The sequence below is a fragment of the Bradysia coprophila genome (genome assembly GCF_014529535.1).
Source record: "Bradysia coprophila strain Holo2 chromosome IV unlocalized genomic scaffold, BU_Bcop_v1 contig_106, whole genome shotgun sequence".
Taxonomy (NCBI): domain Eukaryota; kingdom Metazoa; phylum Arthropoda; class Insecta; order Diptera; family Sciaridae; genus Bradysia; species Bradysia coprophila.
The window spans coordinates 5,053,646-5,070,691 of record NW_023503372.1 but is presented as its reverse complement, the minus strand read 5'-3'; the positions used below and the strand labels follow the sequence as shown (position 1 = coordinate 5,070,691).

At 37.5% G+C, this 17,046-nt stretch overlaps 3 protein-coding genes across 4 annotated transcripts; 2 read left to right on the top strand and 1 right to left on the bottom strand.

Moving 5' to 3' along the window:
- Window positions 1–213: 213 nt before the first annotated feature.
- Window positions 214–2,184, bottom strand: LOC119070626 (UDP-glycosyltransferase UGT5-like). The gene is made up of 2 exons (XM_037175051.1): window positions 1,881–2,184; window positions 214–1,549 (listed from the first exon to the last, which is right to left on the bottom strand). Exons 1-2 carry the CDS (start codon window positions 2,122–2,124, stop codon window positions 234–236), a joined length of 1,560 nt encoding a protein of 519 aa, XP_037030946.1. The 5' UTR covers window positions 2,125–2,184; the 3' UTR covers window positions 214–233.
- A 2,359-nt stretch (window positions 2,185–4,543) lies between these two features.
- Window positions 4,544–10,322, top strand: LOC119070694 (aminopeptidase N-like). Its single transcript, XM_037175146.1, has 12 exons — window positions 4,544–5,112; window positions 5,240–5,370; window positions 5,819–6,093; window positions 6,721–6,808; window positions 6,870–6,910; window positions 6,972–7,008; window positions 7,075–7,123; window positions 8,214–8,370; window positions 8,429–8,510; window positions 8,569–8,627; window positions 8,687–9,873; window positions 9,942–10,322. The coding sequence occupies exons 1-12, from the start codon at window positions 4,597–4,599 to the stop codon at window positions 10,245–10,247; spliced, it is 2,928 nt and encodes a 975-aa protein (XP_037031041.1). The 5' UTR covers window positions 4,544–4,596; the 3' UTR covers window positions 10,248–10,322.
- A 905-nt stretch (window positions 10,323–11,227) lies between these two features.
- On the top strand, window positions 11,228–12,734 carry LOC119070695. 2 transcript variants are annotated; one of them, XM_037175148.1, is made up of 3 exons: window positions 11,228–11,959; window positions 12,208–12,354; window positions 12,428–12,734. In XM_037175148.1, exons 1-3 carry the CDS (start codon window positions 11,545–11,547, stop codon window positions 12,670–12,672), a joined length of 807 nt encoding a protein of 268 aa, XP_037031043.1. In that variant the 5' UTR covers window positions 11,228–11,544; the 3' UTR covers window positions 12,673–12,734. The 2 variants fall into 2 exon arrangements, with proteins under 2 accessions (XP_037031043.1, XP_037031042.1); XM_037175147.1 differs by having other exon boundaries at window positions 11,232–11,971.
- Window positions 12,735–17,046: the final 4,312 nt, after the last annotated feature.

Here is a 17,046-nt window from a genome sequence, read left to right as displayed (position 1 = left end):
GTTTGTCACAAGTGTGCGTCCTAAAACAAGGGTAGTGTAACGATAACTTGACTTGATACATCCGGAAACATTATTGGATTAAAGGTTTATCTTCTGTGTTTTCTAACGAAAAAGAATTCGCGCCGAAGTTACATTTGTAAGTTGCGGACTTAGTAAATAAACGGCTGGATTTACGAACAAAATGGCAAAACTACAATTTGAAACTTTATTTAATTAAGCATTAACGTCTTCCTTTATTGTGTCTTTCGTTTCTGAACATTTTTACTGCTTTTGCAACACAATGCAATTAACTTTCTGAAGATAAATCCAAGTACTTTAAAACCAACATAAAATGTTACGACCAGAAACATAAGTACATCCAATGAATTTTGTTGGAAAAAGTTCAATTCAACTCCAGCATACCGTAAATGTTGCGCTCCCTTATGCCTAATAACATACTCAATCCAAAATATTGATGCATCGATTGCCGATACGGGTCTATCACGGTATAGGTTGCTAATTCGTTGAACATTTTCCTTGTATTTACTTTCTCTTAGCAACGACAGCAGCTTTTTCTCAAACAATGCTTGAGTCAAATCTGGATACTGAATAACCTCAGCCCATCCGCTATTTTCGGCCTTTTTACCATTCGTAAATTGGTCGCCTGCGAATGGAATCGCCAATACAGGTACAGCATGATACATTGCTTCGTTATATCCTCCGATACCCATGTGCGATACAAAAATTTTGGTATTCGGATGCGCAAGAATGTCATTCTGCGGAAGCCATTTTTTGACCAGAACATTAGCGGGTAGATTCGTTAGCGTGTCGTCTTCAAATTTCCATAGAACGCGTTGCTTGAGCTTCCCGAATGTGCTCAGAAGGGCAGTCCGTTTTTCCAAAGTTAGATCAGCACTTCGAATGTTCGTACCGAAAGAGACGAAAATAAGTCCATGGGTAGCTCCTTCAACGAATTCCTTTATATCTGCGGGTAGTGGATCAACTTTATCGGTCACCTGAAGCCCACTAACTTCAATTGTATTCGGAAGAAGAGGACGAACATTCCCTTGCGTAAAATGATCATTGACGAGCAACAGAGCGATATTTTTCTTTGCATCTTCATAGCTGGGATATTTATCGCTCGTGAATATCGCGTTGTAATATTGCTTGTTCAGGTACTCTTGATACCAAGCGAAAATTACGGTCATTCCAGTTATGAGGAAGTTAGCAACCCGTTGGAAAAACGTCATTCCACCCTTGTAATTCGTCAGGAAACTGGGTACCGCTTCGGGATTCATCGGATGCCCGACCATATGAGCCACCGGCGGAATTACCGGAACGGAACTTAAGAAAATTGACGGGCAATCAAAGTGTACACCGATTCCGACCTGAAATGTATTCATTGCAAAGCCATGTATCACTCCATCGAATTGGCCTGATCGTAATAATGCTTTGAACATCGGGTGATGCATTGTCTCATTTGTGGCGTCCAGCATCTTAGTGAATACTGTGGCGATCGTTGAGATTACATTGCCACTTCTCTCTTCATTAGCAACATCCGATGTGAGTTCTAAAAAGTAAAATAGGAAATCACGTTACGAGCGTGAGTGCGATCTGTTTTGATATCATTAATGTTCAGCCATGAGTTATATTCTCTCCGATATTCATTTTTATCTCTTCCAACTGTGTTCATTATAGTGCGTAATAATGATTAAAAATGATAAAATGCGCAGGTGTGTAAGCATGACTAGCTCTTTTCAACCGAAAACAGATAAAATTTCAGACACTCATTCAAGCAAAAACAGGCAGAGCTATTGCATAATACACAAACACCGTACATAGTCTCACTGCAGCTTAAAATATTGAAATGACTAAGCAACTTAATTGTTACATTTTATTACTTAAATGCGCCGTCATATCAATTGGAATGATAATCTCCCGATAATTTGGTACATTTTTCTGCACTGAAAACGAGCTGACCAGAGTTACATTATGACCCTTCTCGGCAAGAGCGACAAGTAAAGGCTTGGCGAACACTACTTGAGATTTACTTATTGTCGGAAAAAAGCAAAGCAAATTGTACGAATCGACCGCAGAGCCCAAACATAGCCATGAAATTATTGTACAACAAAATAATCTCTTCATTTTGAATCGTCAACATAAACGCGCTTCAGACCGACGACGATGCTATACTGAGTTCAAAGCAAATGATTGAGAGAATTTTATACAGCGGAAAAAATGTTTTTTTTTTTTTTGAAAAATTGTGATGGATTTTATTTAACATTCAACTGTATAATGTTTAATGTTGAACTCACTCATGATGCTATAAGTTATAGTCTAAATGATAAATTTTGAGTAACTTTGTGTATATAGAGTTTCTTTAGTGGTTCGTGCGGAGATTTATCAGCATATCAGATGAGAGTTTCCTAACATTTTTACTAAAAGAGTGGATTAGTGACTGTTTCTTTCGTAAAAAATGATTCTTTGAAAATGAAACTGTCGCACCGACCTCAATCTTTCCTCCTCATGCTGAACACAATACAGAAAAATAATTAATTTGCCCACCAATGTTAGTCTGCAATATCGGAATTGCATTTGTATTATTGACGTGTATCATATCTCTCTAGAAGAACAAGAAAAAGGAAAATCTCAAAATACTTCCAATTTTATATTTTACATATTTTTGAACCAAAAACCGAGGAGTTATGTCACTTTTGAGGTACAGGCGTGGAAATCTGAAAGCCGACATGCTTCATCTTTATTCCACACCTTTTTTGGGTTCAGAAAACATGTCTCATTTCACTTTTCCATGATCATTCATTATTGATTAAGATTTCATATTTTCAGGACTTGAAAGCTCCCGTGAGAAATTTTCAGTTGTTAGGAACTGACCAGTGGTCAGTGACCACTAATTTCCTCAAACATAAGTCCAGAGAAGAACGTTTAAAAACAATACTGCTCAGGAAAAAATTGTAAATTATGTTGGAAAATCTCAGTTCTAGAAATCGTAGTTACTTGGCTTTTATCAACATCCAGGCTACAACGGAAAGCCCGCCAGCATTCGAAGGGCCTCATTTAATGAAATTCGTATTGATGGTGGGAGGTAACATAACCTCAAATTTTATGAATTGCCGAGAAAATCCCTATATTCACGCAGTTTTGTTTAAAAAAAGTTGTTCTACACTTAACACTATTGAGGAAAAAGGAATTTTTGGAAAATTTTGTCTCGTTCAGGAGGTATTCAACTTTTAACTGTTTCACATAAACCGCTCTGCCGTAATTTGCATAAAAGACTTAATATTTTAGAACAAAAGTTAAGTCTTCTATGCAAATTAGGGAACCGTTTTTCCACTCGAAAAAAACGAATTTCTGTTTTCCAGCAGAAAAAATTAGTTTCACATTGCATGAAGAACTAAGAAAACGTTAAGTGAGCGAAACAACACAACGTGTCTGACTCTTATCTTTCAGTTGATTCGACAAACATTTCAAAGTAAACATTTAAACAGCTCTATTAACATTTACACTGTTTTATGCCGTATTTTCGTTCATATACGCATTTATGCTTGCTACTAGTGTTGAAAGCTTTTATTTAAGCATAGAGGTAGATGAATATAGTTATAGTTATGAAAGAAATTCAAATGTTTGTTTTAGAACCTCTTACTGAAGCTATGAAAGAATAGCCGTCGAATTAAAATGGAAACAAAAAAATAGTTGTACCCTCGGCGTTTAAATGTTACAGTTGGCATTGCCATGAGTTAGCTGACTGCTGGCTATTCCAAAAAAGTTAAGTCGAATAAACCGAGCGTAGCGTCAAAACACGCTCGAAATGAGCACACGATTTGGAATCTTTGGGCAACTTCAGTAGGTTTCCCCTTACTCAGACAGTTGAATTCGAAGTGTTACAAACGTAGGCGTAAACGTAAGAGACTCCAGTACTTCGTACGGGTCTAAAAACTGTTTTTGTCAGATCAATGCTGGTCACAATCAGTAGGTTTTAGCGCTCTTCTATCGCAAAATGTACGAAGAAACTACAACTAATGAAGTAGTAGATTTTGTTCCAATTTGTTTGATTAAATTTGTGGTTAGATTAGTTGACAGATTCTGTAGTTACATCCTAAAAGCGTACAATGTTAATGGTTTTCTAAATGGTTTTGTTGCTTGAATTTCTGTCTCAGAAAATTTACTCGTAACACCAAAAATCGGTTTTAATTTTTGATTTCTTTTCGTACTTGGAGTTAGGTACTCAGAAAATTGTCCTATCTTCAGATTGTATTGAGTTTATCAACCAATATAAACTGTTGATGATTTCTTGTGTAGTATTTGTACACATTTCTTATCTGGATAATCGCCTCGCCGTACACTCTTCTCTGCAGTAAATGGCAAACAGTCTAGGAAAGTTGTATAATACTTATGGTGTCGCGATTTATGTGTACAATTTTTTTACGAAACAATTTCCAATTAGATATCGAGACCATTGAAAAATCGCTCTGTAGATGTGGTTTATCACCAGCTCAGATAATGATTTTTAATAAATGGTGGGACACTTACGATACACTTAAGACCAAAATTGTTCAATATTAACCGAATTAGTTACACGGCAACTGGCATCTTGTGAAGATGTTGCGACTAACGTTGTACTTTCTAATCGGATTTGTTGGAACAATTTCAAGTTCCAGCATTCCTTTACCCTCGCCGCGAGACATACAACCTAGACTTGACGGTTACGAATACAGGCTTCCCAATAGCACAAGGCCAGAGGCTTACTTCGTTGACCTGACCACAAATGTTCACAATAACATTTTCAATTTTGTCGGAGTAGTGGATATTGACATTGTGGTATTACAACCGACTCCTGTTATTACCCTGCACCAACGACAACTCACCATATCTTTCATTACGTTGGAACCATTGCCTCAAACTGGAACAGTAATACCTATATCGTCCTTCAACTACGATCCGGTGACGGAATTTCTGTCCATACACGTGGAATCCGCAACTCTGGCGGTAAATGATCGATACAGGTTGTCGATAACTTATACGGGCGTTTTAAGACAGGACGAAGCTGGATTCTATCGATCATCTTACGTTGCTAATGACGGTACTAGAAGATGGCTCGCCACCACTCAATTTGAGGTAAAAATAAATATTTCAGATACAAGCAGTCGATGGGATATCTACTTCCAAATAATACAAATAATAATCCCTGGAAGTCGGTGAACCCGCGTAAGCAGTGATACTGATAATTTTACATGTGTTTTAGTCGACTGACGCTCGTCACGGTTTCCCTTGCTATGATGAGCCAGCGTTAAGAGCTAATTTTACAATTTCGATACGTCACGGAGCAGGTTACAACGCTATTTCAAACATGCCTGTTCGAGAGGTGGTGGATAGGTAAGTCGTTTAGCAACAAAAAAAACATGTGACCGCGAAATGGTCAAGAAATATTGGCTTTGTTACGCGTATCTACCTGACCTAAAACGATCATGAAATTAGCATGGCTCTGACTTTCTCAAAATTAACAGTACGCGGTACACATCATCGACAGGCGAATTAAACATCAATTCGGTTTGATATATTTATTGAATGTTATCAGCACACACCACAGAATCATAAAGCGGCAAAGCTCTTTTCCTCGTTATCTTTACGATGGGTTATGGTGCAGTATAAACTTTTGCACCTAAATTTTTTATTCCATTTATATGGTCGATCGATTCCTTTATTGTACAATTCCGAAAACAATTTTAATTGCCTTGGCTCCGTTTCTAACTTTACCTTCGTTTCCTTTACCAAAAATGTTTAAGTGGAGAGATGTAGATGTTGCCATTATTTCCCATTACAGCGGCAATGGAATTGTGGTCACACATTTCCAAACAACACCACCGACGCCGACATACCTCATAGCATTCGTTGTGTCAGATTTTGTGCAAGAAAACAATGGAATCAACGCTGACTTCCCTCATGCAACGTATGCACGACCGAATGCTATTCAAGGAGCTGCATACAGTGTTGAAATGGGAGAGAAAATTTTGAAAGCTTTCGATGACTATCTAACAATACCGTTCTCCCATGCACTGCCGAAAATGGATCAGGTTGCAGTGCCTGATTTTGCTGCAGGTAATACTTTGTTTAGGTCGACGTATTAGTCAACAAATTGAAGGTTTTATAAAAGACAAGCGTATCACTAGCATAACGGTCAAATCTAGTACTTCTTTTGTTCAAAGTATCGCGCATTGCTACGAAATCTTTCGTTTAAAAATACGTTTCACTATGTAAAGATCTTGCCGTTTCAGAAAGGTTCATTGATAAGAGCCCAATCGCCATTTTGAAGTCCGAATCCTAGTTAATTTCAAAAGTGATTAGCTCTTGCAATCGCCGTCTAAGAATAACAGAGCACATTTAAAACGAAAACGAAATGAGTTAACAGTTTTTATGTCCTTGACATGTATGGTCCCAATATTCTACCTAATCGTAAGGACTATTCTGATTGAAGGGAAGCTCTAGAATTAAATTAGCCTGAAAACTGAAGTCGACAATCGTTCTTTTCATCGAATTTCGGCTTATCCTCGCCTCAACAAAATTCACACGAAAACTGAACCTTACATCATTTTATCACTTGTTATGTAAATGTAAATGACTATTATCCGAAAAAGGTTTAACCGATGAAGTAGTAGATTTGATTAATGAATGATATGCTTGCCGTCTGTCAATATTTTAAATAATTCTTTACGCATGCATTATTAGGTGCTATGGAAAATTGGGGTCTCGTCACCTACAGAGAACCGTATTTGTTGCTCTTCGAAAACTCAACGTTCACCACAAAAACGAACATGTAAGAACTCACCATTGATCTTTCACAAATGTTTGATTGAATGTGGTTTCTATTCTTACAGAGTTACCATAGTTGCGCACGAATTCGCTCATCAATGGTTCGGTAAATTAGAAAACGCTTTTGTTTGAAGTTTCCTTTTTTATTTTGTGTTCGTCTGTTTTAGGTAATCTTGTAACACCGAGATGGTGGACTTATTTATGGTAAGATATTTCATCATTTTCATAAAATTCATTAGCACAGCCAATCAATTCTGCTGCATTTCGTAGGTTGAACGAGGGTTTTGCGACATTGTTTGAGTACTACGCTACAAACTGGGTAAGGATTTATTCAACATATAATGTTCATTAGTCCCTCGTCTTCATGCATTTCATGGGTAGTCTTCGAAAAGACATTTCCCAAAATAAATAAAATTCGGTTTATGCATATCTCTCCTCATATATGAGTAGTTGGACACCGCTCTCTAGCACGGAAGCTTACTGTAACGTAAGTCAAATAAAGGACCAGCATAATCAAAGATTTTTTTCATACAACGGATTTGCAGCCCTAAGGAAGCTTCCAGCTTCCAGTTAGGTTCAATGCTAGAGATAGCATTGCTATTGTCCATTCACTGACCCAAACTGTTTTCATATAGCACACTTGCGTGGCTTATGCAATTTAAGTTAATCTTCTCTTACGATGTTTGGCAATAATTCGCTTAAGGCTCGCCGCCCCGAGTCGGCGAGGGTAGTAATGAATTGAAATTCCATTTCAATTATGATTCGCTAGACTTGTTCGTGTACAAATTGCTATAGTGTTTTTAGAGCATTGTATACTACTGTCGCTGTGACCTGATGAGAAATGGTGCTTTTGAACCGAATATTAATGGAAAACGTCTGAAGGAGTATTTAATTTTCGTCAAATCGAAACAGTGGTCAAACGTTATACAAACTGTTTTCCAGGTGTTTCTTTTCTCTATTTCAAAATGATGAGGATGCACGTGAAAAGTAGAAGAGAGTGTACAAAAATTACGGTTTTATGTGCTACTGTCGACGTCAGTGAAATTTAAGGAATATTTTTTGTATAAGTGAGCCAGCAGAAAAACAGCTGGACCAAACTCATGTCTAAATTCCACTGATGTCCACTGTATGTGGTACGAAACTTGTACATCTAAGCAATATCTATAACTGATTAGAATAGAAGGAAGGAAGGGACAGCAACTGATTTAGGAAAATACATTTTTGAAAGTTGTCATTCTGGGACCAAGACCCATTTAGTAGCCCTAATAAAAACAAACTTCTGAAGAATAGGTATGGAACAGGATGCAAAGAGAACATGTTCGTTCATCAATACCCTCTCAAGAGGGTATTGTCGTTCATCCATTTTCTCAAGAACCTGCGTTCTGATTTAATTTTTAATTTATGTAAAGGTTTTACCGGAATGGAAAATTCTCGATGTTTTCGTTTACCAAACTTTGCAATATGTATTACAAAGTGATGCGCGAGAGCAGACTCGTCCAATGACGCACTACGTTGATGCTGCATCGGATATAGAGAATCTCTTCGATGGTGTTGCTTACGATAAATGTAATGAAAACTATCGTAAAACTCTGCGCGCAACCGCCTAATATTTTATAATTTGCAGCTGGTAGCGTTCTACGGATGATATTGCATGCCATAACTGAAAGTACTTTCAAGAAGGGATTGGTCTACTATCTGACAAATAAGTAATTGGAAGAAGGGACCGTTTTCGATTTTGATGGAATAAAAATTGAATTTTTTCAGAGAGTTCTCTGATGCTGCCGAAGAAGATCTATTTGCGGCACTAAATCAAGCTGCCAAGGGTGATAAGATCAATAATTTGTTAAGGACAAAAATTCACTAATTTTTTTGCCTATTTCAGAGGATCAAACCATCGAAACTACTCAAACAATAGAGGCGATAATGTCAACGTGGACCCGGCAAAGAGGTTTTCCTCTATTCACCGTACAACGCAATTACGTCACAGGTGAAATAAATATTCGCCAAGAAAGGTACTTCACTGTTCCCCCATCCACGGAAGATTCGGCATTGTGGTGGATTCCGTACAACTTTGCAACAGCTAACAATCCCGATTTTGAGAACACAAGGGCAGAGGGATGGATGTCCCCTACCCGAACAAGTATAATCGCCCAAACGTCTGCTAAGACTTGGTCTTCCAATGACTGGATAGTGTTCAACAAACAGGAAACCGGCTACTATCGAGTTATGTACGACGCAACAAACTACAATTTGATCGTCAGCCAACTGAATAGCGACTTCTCGAAAATCCATTTGACCAGTCGCGCTCAGCTGATCGATGATTCTTTCGATTTTGCAAGAACCGGCAGACTTAATTACCGAACTGCTTTCGATGTTGTAGCTCATTTAGAGTACGAAACAGAATATGTGCCGTGGGGATCGGCTTTGACGCATTTAACATTCGTTAATCGCATGCTATCGACGACAAGTGAATATCCACAATTCCAGAACTTTACGCGCATTCTGATTAAGAATTTGTATGACCATGTTGGAGTCACCGATAAAGGAGACGCCGAACCACATTTCCAGAAACAGGCCCGAATTTGGGCAATAAATTGGGCCTGTAACATGGGTTTAGAAGAGTGTTTGACCGCTACCCGAAACGCTATTTCTCAACAAAATATCGCATCCATTCATGTTAATGTCAGACAAGCGGTTCTTTGCGGTGCCCTTCGTCAAGCTACAGACTATACTTACGTATCCGTCTTCGAACTGCTTGGTTTGGAGACCGATTCAACAGAACGCAATCGATATATTTCAGCTCTGGGCTGCTCGTGGAACCGTAATCATCTTTTAGACTACATCTACACATCATCGGCCAGCAGCGAAGAGAACGTTTTTAATTCGCAAGCGGAAAGATATCGTGTCTTCTCATCTGTATTGGACAATGGACAAGTGGGTTTGTCCGTTGCAATTGAATATTTACGAAACGATCTAGCTGGTGCAGTTAGCAGCTATGGACGCTCAAATATTAATAGTGCCTTAACCGCTATTGCTTCGTATATTACAACGACCGAAATGGAGAGTCAGGTATGCGAAGTTAACTTTTCGGGTTTCGAACTCTAATCGCTAAACTTTATCCACTTATCTATAAACAGTTCAGCAGCGTACTTACTTTGGCCGAAAGTGTAACGGCTATCGAAAGCAGCACAATAGCACGGGCAAACGAAATTATTGCGGAAAATATGGCATGGACGATGGCATATCGCTCGAATATCGACACATGGATTGCCGAATATCACAGATCCAGAGGAGAACAAATTACCGTTCCACCTACGGATGCACCTACAGATCCGCCAACATCTGCACCAACTGAACCGCCAACTGATGCACCATCATCGTCAGCAATCATTACTTTATCTGTTTTGCTAATAACGATTTTGACTGCGGTTAATCTTTTGTAACAAACCGGGAAACTGACAATTTGAATTTTTGTAAACAAGGGAGAAGGGGAGTAGGAGTAATTAAAAGCCTATTTCGAGAATTATCTTTTTTTTACTGAATTGAACTAGAGTGGGTTGAGGTTTTTACAAATTAAACAAGTGACCTCATGAGCTGAGCATGTATGAAATAATAATTTCAAAAGTTGCTTCGAATATGTCGGGTGGTTTCGGGTTTTAATTGTTAAACCCACGCAACTCGGTCCAACCCGAAATTAATTTTTGAAGCTCGTCCAAAAGGCAACCCTAAGGATTCACAACATATCATTCGATAATAAAGCAAATTCAATAAAATTACTACAGGCGCACTTGTGATTTTCCAAGTCGTCTCAAAAGGCCAGTCCGGGCCTGGAGGCAACACCCTCATCTCTAGACTGACAAAATTTCAATTTGTGATCTCTTTTTGTCAATTATTTTTAAAATTTACCGTTAACATTGCCTTGTGTCGGAACGAAAAAGCTTTGTCTCGACCCCACAAACACTTCTGCACAGTCGAAGTGAATATGCAAGAACTTTTTAGTTAAACTTTTTTAAAGCTCACCGTGAGCTTTGATGTATGTAAAATCACAAATATCATCTGTTAACAACAACGACGAGTAAGCAAGAAGCTGGTGATATGTTTACACAATTGAAGTAAAAGATTTTGTTCCGTCTTTGTTCTACGCGTTCGATACCGATACGTCTTTTTGTAGCCAGTCCGTCCCTGCATATACACAGTACGAATCTTAATTAAAAATGGTTATACCAAGAACCAAGCTCAGCTCAACGGTTTCTTTAGGCCTGTTAGATTTTTTTGATATGTTGACAAATGTAACTCGTCGACAAATTGGCAAAGAACCAGATTTCAGACTACAATCAATTTATCGAGTTAAGTTCTTTTCTGAGAATTACGTTTATCAGTGCCGATAAACTCTGACGGTAATACACCACCTTTCACTTTGTTAATATTACTGTGTGATACGGACAGTAAAAAATATTAAAACATCAAAATAGAGCACTGAAAATAGTATACGAATTACACTTACAATGCGCATTACACCAAAATGAATCAGAGGCACTCGAAAGCAAACACTAACGTATACAGACATGGATATATGGATAGGTACATAATTCCACAGCCAAAGTTTCTTCATAGTATTTCTCGTCTTATCAAATTGGCAAAACAAATTTCCTGTCTCAGTAGTAAACTTCGGTTTGAGCGAAAACATTCTGTGTGAATAGCATTTTGAGTTGTGTAGATAAACGGAAAAGCGTAGTACCAATGTCTCTTTCCCAAAACCCTGGAACCATTCATATTGCATCCGAAGGTGTGATTCAAACTGTAAACGATGCTTCTATATACGTGCTAAATCAAAATACAAGTGACGTCGCAACGGTTGTTCATCTAAATGATTTCAATGATGATGATACATCTATTTGTACCGATTCGACTATTAGCGAGACGGCAAATAATTCGTTTGAGCTGTGCAATAACGGATCGAGAATTCTAGAAAGTATAGGAGATCAGCGACATGTCACGTACAGCAATATACATATTGAGAATTCCAGTGATATATTACTTGGTACCAAGGCAATTTTTAACGAGCCAGTGGTCATTCAACAAGTTCAACAGTTAGTAGTGAGCAGCGATAGTCGAATACTAAACCATAACCAACAACATGTCGCTTCACCAGACAGTATATGCACTAGTGATTGTTTTTATTTGGGGGCTATTCGTAAAAGACGTCACAGTCTGTGACTCATAGAAAGGGGGAAGCAGCTTTTTGGAGTAGTTGGAATTTTTGGAACAACTTCGTGGTTTTTTGATGAAATTTTGAAATTTTTTAACTATTTGTCCTCCCCCACCTTTCACAGTTAAAGGAGACGTATTTTATGAACGGCCCAATACTTATATTGCTAGATCAAACCCACACATTTCTTACAGATAAAGTAACGGAAAATCAGCTTTGTTGCTGTTTCAAAACGAACATCGATCGATCAACATGTAGATTTCGAGCCATGTTGATTGCAATTGCCCTCTTATCCCTTTTAAGTTCAGCGGCTGTAGCTGGCTACTTCTTATATGTCCATAGTAAGCTAAATGAGAGTAAAAAGACAATTCAAAGGAAGAATTCATTGAAAATCGTTTCTTATTCCTCTTGCAGTTGCAGCACTGTACGCTGGAGCCATATTTGTGTGTAAAACAAATGGGACAGACTCTTGCTACATTGGGAGTAGTACGTTTGCTTGTAGCAACTTAGTTTCATCCGATGACCGTCCCTATATTAGTGGACATACCACGGCTGATATTTGTAAAATTTATTCACAAAGAAATTGTGTTGGTGGTATGCAACGGATAGGGACGAATCACACTATTTTCGATTTTGATGCGCTGTCGGCTTGTTGCTAAGGATTTAGGTTTAGATTTAAGGTACAAATTAGATAAGATCGAAAGATGTCCAAAAAATATTTCTCTGAATCACTTCGTCGTGGAGCCACCAATTCCATAGGTTGACATCTGCTTGACGAACTTGACGAGTTGGCGCAGAGTTAAGCACGAATCTTACCACACCCAGTTTTCAAAATAAAAATGAAAACTGTTATAGCGTAAACGAGGAGTTAAGCGGAGTGTAGTGCGTTCTGTGCTTTATATAATTTTGAGGTGAGTATGCCCTTTCGAATGCTAATAAAACGCTCCTCCTAACAAGTGGGAACCAGTACATCTGGACACATTATGTATTTAGACTTTTAAAAGAAAAATATCCTTTTAAGTGGGGAACACTCCCAATAATCACCGAATATTCACTAAATAATCACTAAAAATGGTAGGACTTCTGACGACTGTTTCGATCTGACGAAAATTAAATACGTTTTCCGACGTTTTCCATTAAGAGTCATATCGCCAAGAATTCAGGTGATTGGGGAACAAGCGGTCTCCGATTTAAATGAGAGATAGCTCGTTGGATTCGTCTTTCAATTCTAGGAAACACGTATCTTTCACTTTCTCTAAAAAAAAATTGTTTTCTGTGAAAAGTGTTCAAAAGTGATCACATGTCAGAGGGTACCGAAAACAGTTTTTCGACAATAACTCAAGAAAAAATTATTTTAAATTGTTGTAATGTTGTACGAATGTCGGCCTTGGAAAGACCTACAGATAAAGTATACGCACTGCTTGGTGCGTGTTTATCCACGAGAGTTATGACTAAAAATATAGTGAATGTTCCGAGAGTACTCCTTCTCTGCAGCTTCGTTGTTCCGCGGAACTGAGTATGGGGTGTTGTAGCTGGCCTCACCCACTATCGTTCCACAAATAAATGAACCCAGTACTTTTGTACTGCAAGCCCACAGAAGTGTTGGAAAAAAAGTTGGTGCCAAAATGCAGATTTTTTTCGTCTTTCTGGGGACTCTACAGCTGGAACAGCATCTGGAACGGTACTACGGCTGTCGTTTTTCATCGTCTACTATTCTCTTACGTTATCAATACAAAAACGCGTCGCTATGTCACGAATATATCAGATCCAGTGTAAGTAATATCAAGAGAAAAATTATTAAATTTTTCTCGCAGGATTTTAGTCAAATAAAGTGTTAGCGTATAGCAAATGACCTCAGGACTCCGGAACAGTAATTAGTTTTTCAATTGGACCAATATTTGCTACGTGACAGGAGTTTGGAAAAACGATATGATCAAGTGGGAGCGAACGGTTTTCCAAACTCCTGTCACGTAGCAAATATTGGTCCAATTGAAAAACTAATTACTGTTCCGGAGTCCTGAGGTCATTTGCTATACGCTAACACTTTATTTGACTAAAATCCTGTGAGAAAAATTTGATAATTTTTCTTTGATATTACTAACACTGGATCTGATATATTCGTGACATAGCGACGCTATTTTGTATTGATAACGTAAGAGAATAGTAGACGATGAAAAATGACTGCCGTAGTACCGTTCCAGATGCTGTTCCAGTTGTAGAGTCCCCAGAAAGAAGAAAAAAATCTGCATTTTGGCACCAACTTTTTTTCCAACACTTCTGTGGGCTTGCAGTACAAAAGTACTGGGTTCATTAATTTGTGGAACGATAGTGGGTGAGGCCAGCTACAACACCCCATACTCAGTTCCGCGGAACAACGAAGCTGCAGAGAAGGAGTACTCTCGGAACATTCACTATATTTTTAGTCATAACTCTCGTGGATAAACACGCACCAAGCAGTGCGTATACTTTATCTGTAGGTCTTTCCAAGGCCGACATTCGTAAAACATTACAACAATTTAAAATAATTTTTTCTTGAGTTATTGTCGAAAAACTGTATTCGTTACCCTCTGACATGTGATCACTTTTGAACACTTTTTACAGAAAACAATTTTTTTTTAGAGAAAGTGAAAGATACGTGTTTCCTAGAATTGAAAGACGAATCCAACGAGCTATCTCTCATTTAAATCGGAGACCGCTTGTTCCCCAATCACCTGAAGTCTTGGCGATATGACTCTTAAGAGCGCTCACCACATGGTAATTTTCTAGCCTACATTTGAGGCTAGTGTTAACTACTATTTGTGCGCAAAAATATTCGTTTTTCGATGATTTCTCTGAACCAAAAATCTTTTTTTTTTTAAAGTGAAACCATAAAATCATGCAAAAATGAGTTACTTTTAAATGAAAAATTGGTTTGTGGATGACAACTTATTCAACATGGGGAAACCTTTGCAAATGTGTAAATTTATATGTTTCTCCAAGTTAAGTTATCGACCACAAACCAATTTTTCCCTTAAAAGTAACACATTTTTGCATGCTTTAATGGTTTTACTTTTTCAAAAAAATATTTTGGTTCATAGAAATCATCAAAAAACGAATATTTTTGTGCACAAATGTAGGCTAGAAAATTGCCAAGGGGTGAGCGCCCTTAATATTCAGTTCAAAAATACCATTTCTCATCAGGCCATGGCGGTAATGGTACAGATTCAATTCATCTAAGAACTCTATATACCACACAAACAAGTCTAGCGAATAATAATTGAAATGAAATTTGAATTCGTTACTAACGTTACCTGGTGGGTTTGTGGTAAACTACCACAAAAGGTTAACAGAGTTTGGCTTTTTCGTCTCAAACGATTTGAACTTAGGAAACGTCTCTCTTGTTAGAATTTACTATTTTGTCCCCTTGGTAAACAATTATCTATTTTTCAAACCCATCGCTTTTCGGTGCCTCCTTCGTGTGAAAACTCGAGATAAATCATAAAATTTCGCGAAAATTTCCACTATATTTGACAATACTGGTGATAGGACTGCCGCGCCGTCCGTCGAATGTTACCAAAATGTTTAAAAGTTCTGTTCTTCCTCAAGAGTCAAGAATAGTACATATTTCGTATACAGCGAGTAAAAGTATCCCAGGGCTTCAGTACCCCATTGCCAAGTAAAGTATTTTACTCAAAAACTTGAGGTAAAGTATTGGATCCGTGTAGTAAAATTAACTTTACCTCACGCATTTGAATAAAGGTTTTAAAATCAGGAAAATACATTTCCGAGTATAAACGACTTCCAAAATACTTACATATCTCTATGCACTTTTACCTCATTGAATATTGTTAAATATTGACTATCATTACCGTGTTTTCCTACGTTACATCTACTGCATAAAGTGCTTCTATCAGACCGTCTTCTCAATATTAATTTTGTTTTATGTCGACCATGCGGAAAGGAGCAAAACAATGCTCATATAATATACTAAATATTCCAGTTGCATCATTTCGGTTGTTATCCTTTCGCTGTGGAACGATCATCATAATGAATAGGTTACACGTATACTGGAAAATATTATGTTCAGTTGATGTAACCGACTATTCAATTGGGTTGAACGAAATTTTGACGTAGTACTTCCACTTTCAAGTAGACTAAACTTCTAGCTTGAGATATGAAGTCTATAACCTGTTTGTCTAATTACTTTGGGCTGTGCAAGCTTTCAGCAGCGGGAAAACTTTAAAAATTGTTACCACAGCCGTTGCGTAATCTACTACTTCAATTTTTTTTTGTCATTTTATGTTCGTTCAAGCTGTTCCATATCATTATATTCATTCCACATTGTCTTCGTTCAGAAAATTGTTTGATTTTAATTTCGCTCTCTCGTAATAAGGGGCTGTAACTCAACAAACAATCCTTTGATGAGAAGTCATTATTTTAATGCTTTGCTTTTTGAAATGACGAGTGACTGAATAACTCAACTGATTACAGTGTGGGTGTATTGCACTATGTGTAATTAGCAGATTTCATGTCGTTACAATGATAAAAAATCATAAACAAATGCAGTTAAGCCTGCAAATGCAACATAAAGAAAATATCGGACTAATTTAACGGCTGAGTTGGTTGTATTTTCTAAGATCGAAATTTAATTGGATTGGAAACCATTTATACGTCTAATTGGTATGCATTCGGTTAAATGCAAGAAAATGTTTGTATGATTTCCAAAGCAGATATGTTTTGCGAATACGAAATGTATATTTGAGGAATATTAATTTGTAAGCTATCTTAGGCAATTAAAGTTTACAATTTCAATAACATGTTGGGAGATTGAGAAAATTTTATTATATGTTCAACAAACCACGTACACATAGTTTATAGACTCGACAATCATATTTTTTGCAGTAAACATCATTCAGAACTTATATAGTAGGGGTAAACCATTATTGTTCGTAACGTTCGTAAGTATGGTAATTTCGTGAACTTTTGTCATTTCTCCCATATATTTTACACGCGCGTGCGAATAGCCATTACACTTTGGATTTGACTATTCGCAC

Bases quoted from the DNA above. Each gene is read 5' to 3' on its own strand.
- LOC119070695 (XM_037175147.1), top strand. From the start codon at position 11,545: ATGTCTCTTTCCCAAAACCCTGGAACCATTCATATTGCATCCGAAGGT. The intron at 11,972-12,207 runs GTGATTGTTTTT...CATTTCTTACAG, and splicing joins ACCAGACAGTATATGCACTA to ATAAAGTAACGGAAAATCAG. The intron at 12,355-12,427 runs GTAAGCTAAATG...TTCCTCTTGCAG, and splicing joins CTACTTCTTATATGTCCATA to TTGCAGCACTGTACGCTGGA.
- LOC119070626 (XM_037175051.1), bottom strand. From the start codon at position 2,124: ATGAAGAGATTATTTTGTTGTACAATAATTTCATGGCTATGTTTGGGC. The intron at 1,550-1,880 runs GTAATAAAATGT...TTTACTTTTTAG, and splicing joins TGATATGACGGCGCATTTAA to AACTCACATCGGATGTTGCT.
- LOC119070694 (XM_037175146.1), top strand. From the start codon at position 4,597: ATGTTGCGACTAACGTTGTACTTTCTAATCGGATTTGTTGGAACAATT. The intron at 5,371-5,818 runs GTAAGTCGTTTA...TTCCCATTACAG, and splicing joins GTTCGAGAGGTGGTGGATAG to CGGCAATGGAATTGTGGTCA. The intron at 6,094-6,720 runs GTAATACTTTGT...ATGCATTATTAG, and splicing joins AGTGCCTGATTTTGCTGCAG to GTGCTATGGAAAATTGGGGT.